This window comes from Physeter macrocephalus, chromosome 10 (assembly GCF_002837175.3).
Source record: "Physeter macrocephalus isolate SW-GA chromosome 10, ASM283717v5, whole genome shotgun sequence".
Taxonomy (NCBI): domain Eukaryota; kingdom Metazoa; phylum Chordata; class Mammalia; order Artiodactyla; family Physeteridae; genus Physeter; species Physeter macrocephalus.
Genome location: NC_041223.1, coordinates 79782150 through 79804235, shown reverse-complemented (window position 1 = coordinate 79804235; position 22086 = coordinate 79782150). Strand labels below are relative to the sequence as shown.

The following is a 22086-nucleotide window of genomic DNA, read 5'->3' as shown; positions in this document are numbered from 1 at the left end:
AAAAAAAAGATAAAAGATTTAAAAAAAACTAACGAGAATTTCAAGTTAAGTTTGCTGAGTGAGGCAACACCTAGACCCACAATGAAGCCAAGTGATCAGGGATTTAAATTCACTTTCAAACGGTATGGCCCAATTAAACTCAGACTTTTGTAAAGAATGCACTGACTAGGCAATATTACAATATTTTATAGTATTAGTCATGCCAATTTGTCATCCCGATGGATAATTTTAATTTCTAATGTTCTCAATGTAGGGCATTATAAAAAGATACAGAGTATCACAAAACTACAGTATTTCATTGTAAAGTCAGAATGAAGTGGAAAGGTTTAGTATCTGGTCCTCAAACTGAAGAAAAGGTGCTCTTGAGGGAAATCAGTACTTCAGGTCCAGTGCCTTCAGGATGTATTGGTATAAAAGTGATTGAACTAGAGACTGTCATACAGAGGGAAGTTAAGTCAGAAAGAGAAAAACAAATATCGTATATTAATAGTTTTATTACTTAATCAAATTAATTAATCATATTAGTTAATTAATCTTATATTAATAATATCACATATATGTAGAATCTAGAAAAATGATACAGATTAACCTATTTGCAAAGCAGAAATAGAAACATAGACTTAGAGAACAAATGTATGGACACCAAGCGGGGAAAGAGTGGGGTGGGATCAATTGGGAGATTGGGATTGACATATATACACTACTGTGTATAAAATAGATAACTACTGAGAACCTACTGTACAGCACAGGGAACTGTACTTAATGCTCTGTGGTACCCTAAACAGGAAGGAAATCTAAAACAGAGGGAATATATGTATACATATAGCTGATTCACTTTGCTGTACAGCAGAAACTTAACACAACATTGTACAGCAACTATACTCCAGTAAAAATTTCTTTAATAAGTGATTATGTTTTTGTTTTTGTATTATTTCCAATATTTTCCTGTTTTGCCTTTAATTTCCAATATTTTCCTGTTTGCCTTTAGTTCCTATAATATTAGGAACTCAAATGGGTTCCATTTCTTAAATGTAAAAAAAATTAGCATCATTTATCTCTTATTAGGTTGGTGCACTTGACAGCAAATTTACGTAATTTTGCATTATTGACTTTTTTTTTCCTTTTTAAAAGATAGTTTTCATGTTAGTGGCTTATGAGAACGTTGGGGTGTTTTTGTTGTTTATTTTTTGGTTTCTTTTTTGGGGGGTTCATCTGTATTTTTCCTGGCACTATAATACTATACTGTAATTTGCATATAATTTTAATTAGATCCTTTACAATATCTTGAGTGTTAATAGCTACATTAATGTGCCCTTTTTATGTTTCTTTTACTTTCTTTCTTTTTTTTTTTTTTAAACAGGACTATATTTTCCATACATCCTACCAGGAAAAGTACACATTGATCCCATACTCAAAAGTATTGTGATCTTCCTATAGAACTGGAACTTGGCTTTATTAAATGAATCAGAAAATGGATTGATTACAACTGTTTCTTGAAGTCCTTGGCTTGAATGTATGATTGGATATACTTTTTTTTTCCTTAGAGATAAATTCTGTCAGATACATTCTTACAAGTGTCATTGCTGGATCAATGAAAATGTATTTTTAAAGCCTCCTGGAGTTACCGAATTGTCCTACTAAAAGGTACTACAGTTAAAATCCTCACCAGCAGTGTAAGAACTCACCATGCTGGGTAGTCATTAGTCCCCTAATGTGAATGGGGCCTGTGTGGGTGGTCTCAGCTCCCCACAAAGGACCTCTTGCCCTTGGCTGGCCAGCTTTCAGCTATCAGCCCCAAAAGTCATCATGAAGGGGAGGAAGAGTCCAGGCCTTTTTGCCCATGGCCTGTGTTGGGGCCACCAAGTTGACCCCAAGCACCTTGAGCTGCCCACACACAGCTACCTCCTCCTGGGCCTTTCAAGATTTTCTGTGGAAGATATATGTGTATTCAAAGGAATGTAGAAATGTGTACTGCTTAAAGGAGTAGATATGAGCATCACAGAGGCAGCAAGACAGTGGGAAGTGTTCTGGTTTTGGAGGACCAAAGACTTGAGATGGACTAGAACCCACCCACCTACTGGACACGTCATCTGTGGCCAGTCAGTGAGGCAATAAGGTTCTCTTGTCTGTAGAACGAGAGTTCTGGATGGCATAACCTTTAAAGGGCTTGCATCACTAATGTCCACTGGCTCTATGCTTTTTACTGTAAGACATTATTCCTAAGAATACAGTTGGGAGGCTGAGAATAGCCCTTATTTAGTTTGGACTTGAGTAGAGCACATTTCCTTCAGACGAAGGCATAATTTGAATCTACTTAATTGTAAAAGGAAAGACAATCCAGCAGTAAAATTGAAATTGCAGCTTGAAGAATAGTCAAATGCATATTAGGGCAAGAGAAGAAAAAGAAATATCGAAATGAAAGAGTCAGCATGAAAAGTTTTGTAGGAAGGAACATTTCTAAATTATATCTATTCAAAACATTATGTCAAGTTCTCCTTCTGGGTCCCCAGAGGGTAATTATGCAAAGTATTGTTTTAAAATATTGTATCAAAATATAAATTTTCTGGCGACTTAACAGCAAGCCTAACATTATTCTGTGTCTGGGAAACTTGGCTCCAAAATATTCAACACATAATTATTAGTAAAATGATCACAGAAGAAAATGTGTCACGAAAATTTAGTAAATAATAAGTAAACATATAGAGCAAATTTGTGTATTTTTTCATGTTGAATAAGAAGATATTTCCTTTTCTATTGGGTTCAATTCACACAGTTGAATTTTACAGTAAAACAACAGAATATATGTATTTTATTCCTTTGTTCCTAAAATATTTGAATAGTGTAAACACTAAACTTCTATGTACCTCATTTTTTAAAAATGGCTTATACAGAATATTTTATCAGATAAGACAGTTATTCCGGTAAACATTTCTTGGACATGTATTATTTATTAAGCACTGTTCTGGGAGTTTTGACAGTAGAGGAGATTTAAAATCATTAAGACAGTTCGGTGAGGAGGGTTTTTGCTTAGTAAATGTTTGTTAAGTGACTATAAAACAAAGACATCACGCTTGTCCTTTGAAAGGCTTGTTCTACTCACTAAACTTTCTGGAACAACTTTTTGAAAAGGAAAAAAAAAAAAAGCCGAGATTGCTTAGTGGTTACCTTATTTTACAGTATGAAATAAAAGAAAATGAGAAGTAAATGCTAATATTTCACTTTTCAAATAGTGCTTAAACAAACTTTTCATCCTGAGCATTCTACTGTCATTATTTCTAATGAATCCAAAGCTGAAAATTGTTTTTCTATATTCATTTACCTAATTATACTTAGAAAGTGTGAGTGGGTATACATATTCATAATTCTTATACAAAGATTATTAAGAACTTCAAGCTAAAAAAATATGTCAGAACTCCACAACCCTACAATTTTACTGAAATAAAGACAGGGAATTTTTGAAGTTAAAAAGAACCTTTGAGTCCAACCCCACGATTTATAAAGTCAGTGACTTGCCCAAAGGCTAATCTGTGTCTGTTTGTGTCCAAGGTAGTACTAGGGGGTGCAGTTCTTGACTTTTCCCAGTTTTACCCATTCAACCACCCACAATGTTGTCATTAGTCCACCCACAAGTGACCACTACCTCTGCAATAATTTCAAAAATGTTGAAACACTTTTTTTTACAAAAAAGGCTGATAATCCTAGATACGCTTCCAATTTCCTTGACTGTATAGCTTTATGAAACTTGGAATAACCTAACTTTGTGTAGGTGAGCGAGTTCTACGGTGTTATTCAAAATAAGATTAGTCATAATGAAACTCTGTTAAACATGTAGCAGGGAAACTAATTCACAATCTACAACATTTCATGTTGAATATTTTATTTGCATTCACTATGTCACTCTGCAGCAAACAGAATGAATGTTGCATATAAAGGTGCTTCTGTTTTGAAGTTGAACTGAAGGCAGATGATGACTGAGTGACTGCACAAGTTTATAAATTTCTTGTTATGTTAAATTGAAATTAAAACCCAAGTCATCTTATTGTGAGTTAGTGCCTAGTCTAGAATTCCTGCAAGATTAGCTTTACGCAAATGAACTCCCAGTGGAAATAAGGGTCTGACTTTGAGTATCTGGGTAACTTTTGTTTTTTAACGCTTTATTTATTTATTTATCTTTGGCTGCGTTGGGTCTTCGTTGCTGCGTGCGGGCTTGCGCTAGTTGCGGCGAGCAGGGGCTACTCTTCGTTGCGGTGCGCGGGCTTCTCATCGCGGTGGCTTCTCTTGTTGCAGAGCACGGGTTCTAGGCGCGCGGGCTTCAGTAGCTGTGACACGCAGGTTCCGTAGTTGTGGCTCGCAGGCTCTAGAGTGCAGGCTCAGTAGTTGTGGTATCCAGGCTTAGTTGCCCCACGGCATGTGGGATCTTCCCGGACCAGGGATGGAACCCGTGTCCCCTGCATTGGCAGGTGGATTCTTAACCACTGTGCCACCAGGGAAGTCCCTATCTGGATGCTTTTAACTTTAGCACATTTCTCCTCAAATAAACATCATACATAGCAATAGAGGTGGTGTAACTATAAATCAATTTTAGCTGTGAGTAATCGTCCAGACCAATGTGTTTTAATAAAACCCATGGCAAAGTTGAGAGTAAATATATTAGCTTTGAAAATCTGTTAGTAGAACAAAACCAAACACAAACCTATTCAAATTCAAGAAACCCAAATTCCATCCAGAGAGGAAGGGCGTTAAAGAAAGCTAGATTTCCCAGAGTTGTCTCTGTGGTCAAAACATCCCTCTGGATGATTCACAGACTATAATAATAATTCGCTGCACATAGATTTTCTCCAAATAATCGAGACTAACTGCAGCTCTTATTGCTTCCTTGGGAGACCTTTTCCTCCTGGACTGAACTCTAATTGCTTTTATTTATTAGACCATTTGTTAGGCTCCTGGTATAACTGTACACATCATTCGCAGTCTCTCGTCTTGAAAAACTTAAAGCTTTATTCATGAGGATGTGGGTATGTGCTCACGGCCGTGTGGCTGTATTAAACTAAAATATAACTTTGTCTCAGTCCTCCACAGTGAGGTGGGGTGGAGCAAACAGGTCACCAAGAGTGAGAACAGCACCATCCAGAGAGATGCGTACCATGTTTTCTGTACAATCTGGTAAAACAGTTAAGACGGCAGAGCAAATAAATTAATGTTGGTAGAATTACTATCTGTAATTGTTTCTTTTTAGTGTCTGGGAGGAAAGAAATCAATGGATTTCTTCCAAAATTAGTCCTCTAATTGAACAACAACATTTTTCTTAATGTAACTGTAATTGAATATTTATCTAGAGGCAAATTGAGATCTTGTGCAGATGAATGAAACCAAGTATTCCTAGCCATCATGACACTCCTTTAATTTCATGTAATGCTGATGAACAGTACAAGTAAGTACAAATAAAGGGAGAAGACAGATTCATTTTAAAATGATCCATTCTATTATAGAGCCTTGAGGTTTTCTTTTTCTTACTTTTTTTTCCCTTGGTCTTAAGGCAAGTCATGATTAGTTACCAAAGAATTATGCAGCTGTAATCAGGAACCAAAATTGTCTTTCCTAGTTGTTTTGCAATGCACAATATGCTAATAAGCTGTTCATTAAATTGGTATTTTCTATTTCATTTAAGAAAAAATCCCTTTGTATTACCAAACTTTGTTTGACTATTTTCATAGAATGAGCTATAATCACATATTTGGCATAATTTACAGAGATTACAACAGCTTATTACTTTGTAGCTTACCTCAGGGTGGGCAAAATTAGATCTAAGTTTTTGTACAGGACTGCTCCAAGAACAAAGACCGATGATTCATCTAATTCTAGAAAGAATAACATTTTAAAATATTAGCAAAACAGCAAGAAAAATACTGTGTCTTATAAAACTTTAATCTCCTAATTACAAGGGGATTCCAGTATCTGCTGATGCAAAGCCAGGTATAAGAAATGCCTTCTTAACCATGCCAGGCAAGTGAGCCCACACACTGCATGCATTAATTGTAGCTCCAGAAGATGTATTTTCAGTGGTTTTGTGTCATGAAGTAACTTTCCTGCAGGCTGAGACAAGAAGCGGCTGTAGTTACGGCTAAGGAGTTTAAATTCCCAATGATATGGGGGAGAGCCAATTCTCTTTTGGAGCTCTCAGTTAAAATGTCAAAATTTCCAACGTAAGAATTAAGACCACAATGTCACTATTGAAAAGGGCCATTAAATTTTAGAGGCTACTGAAGATGTTCTTAAAACTTAATTTTTTGTTAGATTTGTTTTCGGATACCAACTTTTTTTTTAAAAAGTGAGGCAGAAACAATTATTTTGCATGGAATGGAAAATCCAACACATTTCAATACCTAAACTTAAAATCTTAGGCCAAGTGTTTTACACTGGGATGAGACTGTCAACACTGAAATTTGACCCTGACAAGCTCGGGTCTATAATTTGCACTTGTATTTTTTTTTTTTTCATTTTAATAGAGCCTTTCCTCAAGTAAATTCAGATTTAAAGCCCAAATTAGGTTTTCTATAGTTACAAAATGAGGTTAGAGTCGTGATTGCAGACTGTTTCCTAAATTGCTTAATAAATGGGAATTTATGCCAAGTGTATTATTAAATTGAACTTATAAATCTTTTGTTCGAGGCTTACATTATTTCACATATTTACCTTTTGACAATACGGGGGTAAAGATGCTCTTTGGAATGACCACCCTGTCTTCTGAGTTTCTTGCCCAGTCAACCATGCCCTTCCGTCCTTTCATTGGGAAGTTGATGTCTGTTAGAACAGAGGCCGCAGGAAGCTTCTGAATGCTAGCCACTGTGAAAAAAGAAGTAATGATGTCAACTAAAATCTTTCAGTGTTATCAAAATTGATCAAATTAAACCTTGCAGTATATTAAAAATAAAATTTCTAATCCTCATTATATTTATCAGAGCTATAAAACATGCTAATTCCTTAAAATTAGAGGATATTCATTAGGGCTGCTGACTTTTCCTTACTAATTTAGTTTCTGTTGCTTTCAGCAGGGATCATACAGTGACGGTCAGTGGCTGGGTGGACAATCTCATGAGCACTGACATCTGCGGCCATCCTGGTTGTTCATGGTTGGCCTCCATTCCAATGGTTAGAATCCCCTACTGTATTTTTGTTAAATATTTTGATTAACACACCTGATTCACAGACTGACATTTTCATTTAAATCTGAACTTTGTCTTCAGAACAAGTTTTCTGCACCTACCTCTAAACACTGTCTTTGGAACAAATATTTCCTGTATGAGATGGGGTACCGTGAAGACATGAAAAACAAACACATTGCTCTGGGAGACAGAACTGTCAGGACTCAAATAATGAAGCACTAAAAATGCCATAACCACGGAGCCAATATAATATGCAGAAGTGTTTAATGAATCGGACAGTAATCAACAATTCTTAAAATGCACACCCACAATTGAAAATAATAAATGTATATATATGAATGGAGAATTCTGTCTTTACTCACAGTAAGTATTTTAATATATATTGAGAAAATTAATGAATAATATGTTTGGTAATGCCTGAATATATTTTTATTATATATATATTATATATATACACACACATATACATCTATATATAACTACATATAACAAAACTATGATAGTAAACACTCAAGCACTTATTGAGTGCACACAATTTCAATTAAGAAATGTAATCTGTAGAGCTTTTACATAGGTCCATACTTGTTCCACATTAAAGTTTCAGGTGTTCCCTGGAAGATTTAAATGGAAATATGATGAGGAAACTCTAAAAGCTATCCCAATAAGAAAGGTGAAGTAAGAAACCATTAGACTCCTCATAAGTGGATTTCATTCAAAAGAAACTTGTAATTAAAACAAGAGAGGATGAAAATTAAGAATTTAACAATATTAGTTGTATAAATCTATTACCGTACCACTGGCTTAGTTGCAAATTAAACTGGTTATGTATTACTATACTTTATTAAAGCTCTTTCAGGCAATTATACACATCCATTTTCAGCATAGGATAGAATTTCATTTGGCCTGTAATTTGACATAATAAGCTTAAAAAAGGATTTTGTAACTAAATGTTGAAGGAAAGAGGGTGCTGGGTAACTCATAAATTATCATGGATGTGAAAGGCTGTTTTTGGACAACATCTCTAATTCTTTTAGTTTCTTTAATAATTCGAACAATATAGTCTCGGTTGTCCAGAAATAACCCAGTTCATGTGTGCTAAAGGGTCCAAAGCCTCCAGTGCGTACAGATGGACAGATCAGCACATTAGTAGCATGCTTTTTCTTAAGGGCCCTACAAGCTTTATCCAATATGCAAAACTAAGTTCATCTACTTCCAAATTCCTTGACTCTAACTTTGGTTGTCTTTGTGTTTAGAGGAAATGTATTTCACCTCTCTGCTCTAAAAACTGATGAAAAGAAATGAAGGTTTTTCTGATTTCTGGTTTCTACTATAAAGGAAAACAAACAAGAGATAAACTGTTGGATCTTGAGGTCTAATAATTCCTCTGTTTCTATATACATTGGATAGAAAACAAAAATAAATAAACAAACAAAAGGAATAAATAACATATGGAGGAAGCTTATTCTGTACCAATGATATATCACTTTATCCTGAATAAATGCTGGTCTAATACCTTATTCTTAAAAATATAAAAATGAGATAATTATACATGCATGTCTCTCACATTATGAAATGCATTAATTCTTCATTTGGAGGTACACTGGGTATAAAATGATGACTATATATTTTAGATCGACTTTTGAGTCTAGACTAAAGGAATATAAAAATCAATTAGGATCACTAACTTCTGCAAGAAGTCCTTTAAGTTGCATAGCATTGAGCATCGAAAGGATATAAAAACAAACATGTATTCAATAATTTTAGTAGAAATGTAGTCCATAAAGTAAGATGGTATTTTCAATAACTACATTATGATAAAGGGATATGACTTCACAGACTGATAAGCTTCAAATCTAGCCTTCAAATGATCAGTATACATGTTCTTTAAAATATGCAGTATTTAAAACTGTACATCTTTACCTTAAACCTACTTAGGAAGATGCCTAAGGTGACACTGTGGTTCTTCATGACCCTGCAGTGATTAATTAACATGAAAACTATTTCCATACAGCAAAAATGATTTAAAGATGACTTTTATTTTCTCCTTCTTTCAATCCCTGTACCAGACACTTGGACCAATCCTCAATTCCTTCCCTTCTTCACTGAAGTTCTCCAAAACCCTCAGGTAAAATTTAGATGCAGTTAGTCTTTAGGGAACTAGGGAGCTCAAAAGAGGTAAGATTAAAAATGAATACCTTACATATAACCAGAGAAAACCATAATTCAAAAAGATACATGCACCCCAATGTTCATAGCAGCACTATTCACAATAGCCAAGACATGGAAGCAACCTAAATGTCCATCAACAGATGAATGGATAAAGAAGATGTGGTACATATATACAATGGAATATTACTCAGCCATAAAAAAGGAATGAAATAATGTCATTTGCAGCAACATGGATGGACCTAGAGATTATCATACTAAGTGAAGTAAGTCAGACAGAGAAAGAAAAATAGCTTATGATATCATTTCTATGCAGAATCTAAAAAAGTGATACAAATGAACTTATTTACAAAACAGAAATAGACTCACAGACATAGAAAGCAAACTGATGGTTACCAAAGAGGAAGGGGTGAGGGAGGGATAAACTAGGAAGTTGAGATTAACATATACACACTACTACATATAAAATAGTAACTAACAAGGACCTACTATATAGCACAGGGAACTAAACTCAATATATTGTAATAACCTATAAGGAAAAGAATCTGAAAAAGATAAAACATTATAAATCAACTATACTTCAATTAAAAAAGAAGAATGCCTTAAAGTATGTCTAGAGTACATATGTGTCTAGTGCTGCCAAAGGACATCAGTGCAAAGCATGAGGGCACAATCTACGTACTTTGCTTCTGTAACAATTGCTGCATTAAAACCAATCATTGTGGGTGTTTAGATGATAGAGCATCTTTCCTCAAAAATTGAGAAAACATCTTTCTTACCGAAGATTAAAGTGGTTAAAAAAAATCTCAAAGGACACAATGTCCCTGAACAAATAGGCATATCTTGAATGCTCCAAGAACTACCCTAAATTCACTGTATCGTGTTTTAATTACAACTCTAGATTTGATTTCTTACGCAATAAAAATAGGTGACTCATCATGGATAAACCTTGGAACAAACCCAGCTGACTTTCAGTTTGCATTTTTAATGCTTTCATTTTGCATTTGGATATGCAGCATAAAATCCTCTGACAGCATCATATCTGTTATTGGCCAAGCTCTCAAAGGATTGAGGTTCAGTATAGATTTTTGCTCATCAGAAAGCATAAGGGAGTTTTTGCAAATGGATCTAAAAGCACATGAGCTGTTCTTTTGTTTTTGTTTTTTGTAACCACTGAGCTCTCCTTTGGTTCATCAAAGCAGGTGGTGCTTCTAACCTGTTCCTGAGGAAAATCATGAGGTTTTAGCCCTTTGTCCCTATTAACTGAGGTCCTGGACGATGGGGACTCTTGTCCTTTTCATCCTTGTAATGTGAATGGCCCACTACAGTTGAATCAGTTGCATCATGAACAAGAAAATAAGGGATAAATTAGGAGTTTGGGATTAACATATACACACTGCTATATATAAAAAAATGATAATCAACAAGGACCACAGGGAACTCTACTCGATATTTTGTAATAGCCTATAAGGGAAAAGAATCTGAAAAAGAATATATAAGTATATATATCACTGAATCACTTTGCTGTACACCTGAAACTAACACAACATTGAAATGAACTATACTTCAATTAAAAAAAGACATAATGAGAAAAAATAAGGCATCTGGAAGGAAAATGCTAGAGAGTGAAAGTGTATGCTGAATGGTGTAGGAAACAGCAGAATGGGCAAATGAGGACCAGCAGAGAGGTAGGTGGCAGTTTACCAGAGTGGGATAAGTGTGGACTCTGGATCTGGGCCCTGGATTCAAATCCTTGGTAGTTTAGGCTAACTATGATGTCCTAGTTTTTTTGTTTTTTTTTGCGGTACGCGGGCCTCTCACTGTTGTGGCCTCTCCCGCTGCGGAGCACAGGCTCCGAACGCGCCGGCTCAGCGGCCATGGCCCACGGGCCCAGCCTCTCCGTGGCGTGTGGGATCCTCTGTAAACTACTGAGGGTATTTGGGAGGGAAGGGAAGCACAGCTGATTTTATTGCACGCTTGCCATGGCCTTGGCACTGTCATTAACTGATTCAGCACATATTTATCATGTGGTTCCTCTGTGCTAGGCCCTGTTTCTAGCACAGCACTTGGCCAGATGCCTTAAACATGATACCTTATTTAATATTTAAAACAAGCCTAGAAGTATTGGTGTTGTCAGTAATCTCATGTTATCATCTGTACCTTCCTTTCTTAAATGAGGAAGAGGACACTTAAGTGGTGGCATTGTGATTCAGATCTCAGTTGCCTACTCAGAAGTATAGGATTTTGTACTGTGTGATGCAGTTTGATTATACCTAACACATAAACAGCAAATTTACTTTGCCTTACTGTAATATTTTTGCACTAAATATAAAAGACCGACATAGTGACTCAATTAGAGGAAACAAAACTATCTTACTTGCTCAACAGAAGATCAAAACTAGGCACCACTGAAGAACAATGGTTATCAGAAGGGAATGCGGATATTATACATACACACACTTTAATTCGTCCATCATGATCTCCAACGTCGTTTCCAGGAAACACTCAGACGTTCAAACAGAGAGATTTTTAGTTTCTCTCCTCCCCACTCTATTTCCCCCATTTACTCTGTCTCCTTCCCAAAGGCTGGGATTGGAGTGTTGAGGGTTGTGGGGAAAGAGCAGGCTCCCTGAGAGCAGCCTGTAGCCACCGTTTCCCAGGAAACAGAGGAGGTGGGAGGTGCGTCTGCAAGGACCAGGGTGCTGAGAGCTGAGAGCATCCATCAGTTCAGCCTCCACCATCCCCACTACAGGGTGTAGCATCCTCACATCCCAGAGCAGCACACAGAGATTTAGTTGAGAAACATTCTTCCCATTAGGAGTTCCCAGATTTGTTTTAAGAGGAAAAGCAGGCTCCCCTGATATTTAAAAGTAGACAAACTTGATAGGCAGTCAAGAAAGTAACCATGTGGCAAGTCAAAGATTTTTTTCAACTTGCTAGTTTCCAATGACATATTATACATAGTGAAACTTTAAATAATTAACCATTTTGTGTATTCCTTTCTGTTGTCAAAATCGAAAAACCTGTGAATTATTTGTTAATTATCAGCTTCAGATTCTGTTTTTTATCCATTAGCCGGTTTCAAAGCCTGGGAACCTCTGCCCCACAAGGCATGTTTCTTATTTCTACTCTTGGCCTTTTGGCCAGACTTCAGTGCTCTCTACGGAGGACCTCCTCAGCTTCTTCTCAGGTCACTCCTACTCCCCAACAGGTAATCCTGCTGACACACATGTTTACATGATTACATGGTACATCCCCAGGCAGACACACCACTCTTGTTCAAGCTGAACTCTCTCAACCAGGGACGGGCAAACTACGACCTACAGTCCAGATCTGTCCTACCAGCTATTTGTGGATGGCCTGCAAGCTAAAAGTGATTTTCACATTTTTAAGTGGTTGAAAAACATCAAAAGAAGAATTGTATTTCTTGGCATGTGAAAATTAGATAAAATTCAAATCTCAGTGTCCACAAATAAAGCTTTATTGGAACACAGACACACCATTCATTCACATGAAGCCTAGGGCTGCTTTTAGGCAACAAGAGCAGAGTTTAACAGTTACAGCAGAGACTGTACGGTCCACAAACCCTGAAATATTTACTATCTGGCCCTTTACAGAAAAGGTTTGACTACCCCTGTTGCAGGCATATATCGGAGAAGCTATTTTTAAATATTACAATCTTTCTTTAAAGAGAAATACATTCTAAATTATCTTATTTTCTGCACTTTTTCTGTTAACTATTGCATGTTCTTTCTGAAGGCCTTTTTCTTTCTATACTATGTAAAATTTAATGAGGGAAATTTAACCTGATTATACCAATTTTCTTTCAGGTTTTAAAAAGTATGTCACTTATAAATTTTCATCTTCTCTACACAAGTAGTTCATGATTTCATTCCTCACATAAATACAAAACAAAATGTGATATGCAAATCAATTTTGCATGTATACCTGAATGGTAAAACCAAATCAATAAAGAAAATGCTTTAGGAAGTAAATTCTCCCTCTTCTCCCAACCAGTGAAATGAAGAACAGTATTCCTGTCCTTCCTTCCTAGAGGAAGGACCTTTAGATGATAATAAACCAAGTAAAAACAAATGAGAGTGTTTGTGTATGCAGCAGTGTGTGTGTGTGTGTGTGTGCAGCAGGGTGTGTGTGTGTGTGTGTGTGTGTGTGTGTGTGTGTGTGTGTGTGAGATGTATTGTTTTGATATCTATGGGTATTCAAACCTTACCAGGGGAGTGAGGCAGGAACCTGTGAGAAGTCAAGCACCCATGCAGTCAGGAAACAACAACTGAAGTCAACAATCCCAGGGCTTCCCGAGATAGCGATCATCTATCCCCAGAAGAGTACTATCAATGCCAAGTGCTACAACTTGACAAGAGAACGATCATTGTAGACTCAAGAGTTCTGTCTGGAAATTCATTCATCCAGCAAACTTCTATTGAGCCCTGAGAGTGTTGCAAGCAGGTTCTTACCACTGAGGACCTAGCAAGTGAGCAAGAGACACAAAGTCTTTGTCCTTCATGAGCTAGCAGTCTAGTGGGGGAATGCACACAGTTGGTTAGTGAAGAAACAATTCAGACGATTCAAGGTTGTGACAGGTGGCATGAAAGAAATAACTGATGAGATGGCGCGTGGTCAGTCAGCCAAGAAAGGCCTCTCTGAAGAGGGAGAATGTGGGCTGTGGTTTGACAGCTGAGTATAAGTTAGGAGAAGAAGAAAGAGCCTGTGCATACCCAGAGCCTGGCAAAGGGCTGTGATGTTCCAGATGTATCAGAATAGCAGTGTCTGGGTATGAGGTGAGGGAACTTACTGTGCCCTAGAAAAAGAGTAACGTTTTTAATAGAGCATGAAGGTTTAGGTAGAGAAGCAGTCAAGCAAAGGGCTGGAAATGACACTTTAGGCTAAGTGATCTGAGATGTGGAGCATGGTCAAATTTAGAACTTAGAGATGTAAACTGGTTGTCTTCTAATTAGAAGTAATGTAAACAACGAGGTCCTACTGTAGAGCACAGAGAACTATATTCAGTATCCTGGGATAAACCACAATGGAAAAGAATACAGAAAAAGTTGTATACATATACTGAGTCACGTGTCTGTACAGCAGAAATTAACACAACATTGTAAATCAATTATATGTGAATAAAATAATTTTTTAAAAAAAAAGAATAGTTGATAATGTGGACATGGATAAGTTCCCCCAAAAGAGAGAATACAGTGGACAGATTCATTCATTCAACAAATATCAACTGAGTACCTATCATGTGCCAAGCACAGTTCTGGGCACTGGAAATACACCAGTGAACAAAACAGGTAAGTCCCTGCCCTCATGGGACCAGCATGGTATCTGGGGAGAGACGGGACAAACAAACAGAACTAGATCGAATGTCAGTAACAGTAAATGATCTGCTAGAGAATGGTGAGTGGGGTAGGGGACCTTTACTAAATAGTGGAAGCTTCTTTGGTCGGCTGGCCTCCATGCAGACACCTGAAGAAGAGACATGGTGAGCTGTGCAGACATCAAGAAGATGACAGAAAAGAGGCTGAGAAGTGTAGTTTAGGAGAGATTCACTTTTAGAGGGTAGAGAGAAATAATCAGGGAAAGACACCAAGAATAAATGGAGAGAGAAAAAGATAAACCACAATAGTAAACTAACTGTGAAACAGAAAGATGTATTTTAATAATGCCAGCGTGGCTTTACAAGAAGTCAAAGGCTTTATAAAGATTATGGAAAAGGGCCACTGGTTTAGAAAAAGGAAAAAGGAAAACCATACTCTAAAATTAGGTTCTGGCCATGCTCTACTGCAGAGTTGGTAAACTTCCTATAAAGGGCCAAAAAGTAAATATTTTCAGCTTTGAGGGCCACCGAGCCTGCTAGGAGGACCTGGAAGCCGCTACAGACAATTAATAACTGAATGGTCATGCAAGAAAACGTGGTATTTAATCATAGAAGAACAATTATCTGATGTGACCAATATTGTGGTTCTCTAGTTCAACAAACATTTTTGGGAGCAAAACTCTTGATTTCCAGCCACCAAAGCACTTCTCCTCCATCTTCCTAGAAGATGCCACCAGGTACTCAGATGTTTGAACCAAAAACGCAAGGGTTGTCCTGGTTTTCCTGCATCTCCTACAACCATCCATCAACACCATGCTTCTTCCCTCTGTCTCCTTTCCAGATCCCTCTGGAAGCCTCCAGTATGTCTCACCTGAGCTAATTCAAGGGCCGCCTGACTGGCTTCCTTGAGTCCACTCTTGTTCCTTCAAGTCCTTCTCTCAGAAACCAGAGTTAACTTTTAAAAATGTAAATCACACCATGTTGTTCTCTCACTTGAAATAATTCAGTGGCCCATCAGTGCTTTTAGAGTAAACTCCAGATCCACACGAGGGCCTCCCAGGCTCCGCATGGCTGGCGCCTGCATGTCTGTGAGTCACGGCCAAACGGCTGTCCTGCTGGCTGCCCCTGGTCTTTCTTCACCACAGGGCTCTTCCTCTCCAACAAGAATATTATTTTCTACTCTTATCCTCGAGTGTCTGCTAAATTGTGTTTTCCTTATCTTGGTCTGTCTGAACCGCCCAATCTAAAGAAGTTCAGCTCCCTCATTTCTCTCTATATCACCTGTTTATTTTCTTTATGGCTCTATATTCATAGGTAAATATTATCCAGCTTTATGTTGATTTATTATCAGCCTCACACACTGGACTATAAGCTCCAAAAGGAAAGGAATTTTACCTATTTACTGATATGTACTAGGGTCCTAACATCTAGTAGGTTTGACACAGCTCCTTGTAACTTTTTGTAATGAGTGAGGTTTTCCAAAGGCTCACTAGCAAGCACTGGGGTTTAATGTGATATCTTTGGGCCCTGAAGACAAAGACACTTGGTTTTCCAATTACTTTGTGATCTTTGGCAAGTCATTTAATTGCATTTTACTTTGACCATCTGTAAAAAGTCAATAGCCTTTCATGAGGATTAAGCCAAAGACAGCTCACTTCTTATACACAGTAAGACATGATATATGCCAATTTCCTTTTATCCTTCACCTCAACCATTCTCTGCCTTGTATAAAACACCATGGAAGATCCAAAATTTAAAAAGAAAAAAATCCTTACATAGAAAGAAACTACAACCTGGTGAGACACCTGTTTCACACAAATATCTTCAGTATGGGCCGAATGGGTATAAGAACCCTTCTTCTGAACTCCAAACCTGCCTACTTCAACTCTTCAATGGTATGTCTCCAGGTATCTCCAGTGTAGCATCTCTGGAGCTTAACTCTTGATTTCCACCCACTCTTCATCAAAATATTCCTTCCCGGGGCTTCCCTGGTGGCGCAGTGGTTGCGCGTCCGCCTGTCGATGCAGGGGAACCAGGTTCGCGCCCCGGTATGGGAGGATCCCACGTGCCGCGGAGCGGCTGGGCCCGTGAGCCGTGGCCGCTGGGCCTGCGCGTCCGGAGCCTGTGCCCCGCAACGGGAGAGGCCACAACAGAGGAAGGCCCGCATCACACACACACACACACACACACACACACACACACACACACACACAAATATTCCTTCCCTTAGCAGCCCTTTCCATCTCTAACAGGGTACCTCCACCTACCCTTTTCTCAGGACACTAAACAGTAAGTTATCCTCCATATTCACCTGCCAGAAGCTCATTCATGACTGTGGTCACTGTTTCTCTTCCAAAACATAACTCAAACTTGGCTCCTTATCTCCTCCTCGATGGCCCCCCAAGAGTCCACCAAGACGTGGAAGCAATCTAAATATCCATCGACAGAGGAATGGATAAAGAAGATGTGGTACATATATATACAATGGAATACTACTCAGCCATAAAAAAGAATGAAATAATGCCATTTGCAGCAATATGGATGGACCTAGAGATGATCATACTAGGTGAAGTAAGTCAGACAGACAAATATCGTAGGTTGTCACTCATACATGGAATCTAAAAAACGATACAAATGAACTTATCAACAAAACAGAAACAGACTTGCAGATATTGAAAAAAACTTATGGTTACCAAAGTGGAAACATGGTGGGGAGGGATAAATCATGAGCTTGGGATGAACACACACACACTACTCTATATAAGACAGCTAACCAGCAACAAAAAAAAAGAATGACTGTTGGTAGGAAAGTGAATACAGGAGCTCTATATCTGTGAACATCGTTTCTTTCCCCTCAAGCTCAGAAAACAGTTTTGGTCTTTGGATCATAAAACCAAACAACCCAAAATAATCCCCAAATAACAATCACTCTTCCTCACTCCACACATGCGTGCACACACACATAAAAACACACACTCTAAGACTGAGTGCTCTATTTCACTACAATAATTTATATGTCATCTAAAAGGGCCCACAAACCAATTACAATTTTGCTTTGCCTATGTAGTCTAAATTGTACTGCTCAATAATATACTTACTTTGCTGTTAAGAAATTGATATTTTAGAAGTAAACATTATATATTTATAATCTCCTAGGATACTTTTTGAAATATTATGGATTCTTGGAATAAATTTTAAAGATGATGAGGTTATCCTCTTTAGTAAAAACATTATTACATTTTAGGGAAGGCAAAGAAAAAAATTGAAGGAGTTAGGGAAAGTTAAAAAAGAGGGCTTCCCTGGTGTCGCAGTGGTTGAGAGTCCGCCTGCCGATGCAGGGGAACCGGGTTCGCGCCCCGGTCCGGGAAGATCCCACGTGCCGCGGAGCGGCTGGGCCCGTGAGCCATGGCTGATGAGCCTGCGCGTCCGGAGCCTGTGCTCCGCAACGGGAGAGGCCACAACAGTGAGAGGCCCGTGTACCGCAAAAAAAAAAAAAAAAAATAAGTAAAAAAATAAAGAGAATTAATCAGGCAATGAGTTGGAGGAGAGCAAAAGGAGACTGCCTAGAAAAAAAGAGAGGGCAATTAAGGCTCTCAAATAATGAAGACAAGATTCTTCAAAAGGAGGAATGTTCATACGTCAAAAAGTAATAAAGTAGCCCAAATGGATATTGAAGTTGACCATTAAAACGTTTTGTAGTGGCAAAGGAAACGTTTCAGTATCTTCGTCCCAACTATATCCGCCTGTATTCCTACTGCACTTTAGAGCCCTTTTAATAATTTCAGCGTGTCAAGCTTTATTTGATATCAGAATATATATTTGGATATATGAACTTTTATCCAATGTAAATCATTCCTGTATGAATTGTTCAGTCCCTACGACTATAACATCCTATTTTGTAGTTATCAGCTGCAACTTGAATAAAATTACTGTCCAGCATATAAGGTTATGTGGCCTTTACAGCCTGTTATTATTGGGTTTTCAATTCAGTTTAACTTTTATTAAAAAGTATCTTCATTCTTTGATGTAACTTTAAAGGAAAAAACACGACTTTTCCCCTAAGCCCATAGTATGAATTTTAATGGTATCTAAAAGAACTGCATTTCGGTTGATAAATATTTTAGGACATATACATAAGGGCACACTCATTCACACCTGCTCTCTCGTATTCATATGCCACTGACAAAAACAGAAGATAAAATTAAAGAAAACACATTAAACTAACCACATAAGTCATTAGTTACATTTCTAAAGTTAAACTTCTTCACATGAAAAATTTATGTGGGCAAACAAACACAGAAAAATATTCTGGACTATGCAAAAGACATTATTTAAGGACAAAAGAGAACTAATTCATTTATGAATTCAGGAGGATTTAGCACTACAGAATTATTTAATGCATCTATAGAGACAGCTGATACAATTTTGCAGGTGATGGATTACATGTTAAGGGGCAGAAATTATAAAATTAAAGCCGAAAAAATTCTTCGGTATAAATCATTCAGGAGAGCTAGGATTTGACTAATGACAAATAAATACATGGAAGAGAGGAGCTTCTTAAGATAGCAAAGTGCAAGTACCAATGAAATGTTTTGGGGCCATTTGTGTCATTACACTACAGAAGACAACTGCATAACAAACTATTTCCAAACAGACAGGCATGGCACCAGTGGTTTTCCAGATTTAGTTACAGTAACTACCTAGAAGTCTGGGATCCTGGCTGCTTTGTTAAATAAACAATAAGTGTACTATTGAGATTAAAAATAACAACAACAACCAAAAGCTTAGGATCTTAAATTTAGGTAGCAACTTTGGAAGCTCCCTGGAGGAGCCGACTGTACATAAGAGGATGGAGTGACCTGACCAAAGTCACATACCCTATCAGTAGCAGAGCCCGTATCTGGCCCTACATTTGTCCACTACCAATTACTGAGGGCCTATTACATGCCAGATGATGTGTATATCTTTAATCTTTACAATAACTCTTCAGGAAAGATATCATTACCTCTACTTTAGAAAGGAGCACACTGAGGGATTTAGAGATGAAATAACCTGCAGAAGGTCAGTTAGTTGTGATATAGCCAAGGTTTGCAGCCAGTCGGGCTCGAAAGCCAGCGTGTTTTCCTGGATACAGAACAGCATCCCTGCTTCCACTGTGTTAAAGAGCATCAGTCTTTAACTTTAATCTGGGTCAGAGTTTTCTGTCAAATTCAGATGAGAACCTTTTTTTTTTTTTTGGAATTCAGTGAAGGAAACAATAGAGAAGAGGAACAATTTAGCACAGAATTCTTGGTCTAACCAAATAAAATAAGACATTTGAAAAGGTAAAACCATAAAAAGAAAAAAGTGAACAAAATTGTTAAAAGGGAATCAGTACTTCTTTTCTCTTCACTGGTTATTGTTGTAGAGGCAAACTGCTATTGCCATAGAGATAAGCAATTATTGCCATAGAGACAGTTAAAATGGGACTGTATTTCATATTCACACGAACTCATGGCAACATCCTTCTAATACAGTTGAACAGCAAAATCAGAAAGATGGCCTGCTGCATGACAATTTTAGTGATTCCAAATCCTTATGGCATAAACCAATAGAGACCAGACATGTTATTTTATAACATTCAAATGTTGTGTTTCGTTGGCTTTAGGTTTTATGTTTCTACTCTAGCCTATAAGTGTGAGTCTATTAGATTCCGAAGGAACTGATTCAAAGAGAAGAATGAAGTCAGGCTGGGAAGAGCTATCCTTCCAGCATCTTTTAGAGGCGGTGTCTGCAGCGAACTAGGAAGCCATCCACTTTCCAACATGGCCCTGTGCTAATCCCACCTCTGAAAGCCTCTCCCTGATTGAAACCCTCCTCCTGATCCCCAGCTGATGGACTGAGGCAAAGCAAAGCTCTTCACAGCCTCCTGAGGGCACAAAAGTCACAGTAACTTCTCTGCAGAAACTCATGTTCTCTATAGAGAATAGTTAAAACTCAAATCCAAAATGTTTGTGGTTAGGTCTTGGTGTCAGTGCGTGTGAAACCCAAGAATTCTGTCTGCATTCTCACCAGAAATCTTAATTTTTGAAATTGTGGTTTTCTATCTCAGGACAGCTTCCACAATTCATGTCCCATACACCAAGATGTAGCCCTAAGACATACCTCTTCACCGTCTCTGTAACACACATTTCATCCTTTAGGCTTTAAACGCTTCTTCCTTAGATACGCACAGCTATGCTAGAAGCCAGCTTGTCCTCTGCTTTTCCTGTTCCTGCTTCTACGCTGTTGAGCATCTCACTGTGACAGTGTATGTTGTACATTTCCTACTGAGGTTTGTGTGACCCCATTAGGTTTCTTCAGACCATGAGCATTTTCCCTGTAAATATAAAATCCAACAGAAATGATGGGCCTAGGCCAAAGATTTGGTCTTTACCTTGGCATTCTCCCCCAGATAGTTACTGAAGGGATGGAGAACGAATGAATGACAAATAAGTTCACAAAATTTTCACTGGCCAAGATATGTTATAAAAGATTCAGAAAAAAGCATCATTCAGGCATCTAAAGGTTAGGCCTCATTTTACTTTGATGTAGAAATACAGAATACATGAGTAAGATTTCCCTAGAGTCATATCAAAAGCTACAGTGAAGTTCTTTATATGACAGAAGTAGGTTAGCGTGTGGTTGGCTGAGCAAGATAATGAAACAAATCTTTAACTTTCAATTACTAAGACGCAAAGGGATAAAAATGCATCCACTCTGAACGGAAAGCACTGATGAGAACACATCGCGTGGGTGCCCTTAACGCTCTGGCAGCAAGGTTGTATCGCGAGTATTTGTGAAAGCGTTAATTTGGGAAACACTCTATAATACAAGGGATGCTTTACCAAAGCTTTTCTTGGAAAGTCTGAGGAGTAAAAGTAGAAACAAACAAATAAAAACGTTTCCCCATGCATTGTACTCAAATGGCACTTCTGAAAAGGGTTTCTTAGAACAGTCACTGTCTGATACTAAGGAATTTTCATTAAATGGATACTCAGATGAAGTACACATAAGGTATTATAAGAAAGGAGGCATGCCAAAGTAGCAACATGTAGACTCTCTATTCTTTCTTTTTTAATATATATTCTTTTTCATATTCTTTTAAGGCAGGGGAGGGATGGATTGGGAGTTTGGGATTAGCAGACGTAAACTAGTATATATAGGATGGATAAACAACAAGGTCCTACGGTATAGCACAGGGAAGTATGTTCAACACCCTGTAATAAACCATAATGGAAAAGACTCTATTCTTTCTTAACAGTAAATTAATCCAGGGTAAAGAAGTAAAAACTATTCAAGATCCAGAGATCATGTGAGAGATTCACAGCAGAGCAGTAGTTTGGGTTAGAGCTAGCAGTTGGCAGAGTACAGGGACACTAGAGGGAAAGTTTAGGGCAT

General features: G+C 37.7%; 1 protein-coding gene across 1 annotated transcript in view; it reads right to left on the bottom strand.

The window, feature by feature from the left end:
* Positions 1 to 22086, bottom strand: part of ADGRB3 (adhesion G protein-coupled receptor B3) — a 792587-nt gene that overhangs the window by 367172 nt on the left and 403329 nt on the right. Inside the window, exons 12-13 of the mRNA XM_024133055.1 lie at positions 6694 to 6843; positions 5783 to 5858 (exon numbers count right to left, since the gene is read on the bottom strand). Of these exons, the coding sequence (XP_023988823.1) occupies positions 5783 to 5858; positions 6694 to 6843 (226 nt within the window). The remainder of the gene's footprint in view (positions 1 to 5782; positions 5859 to 6693; positions 6844 to 22086) is intronic.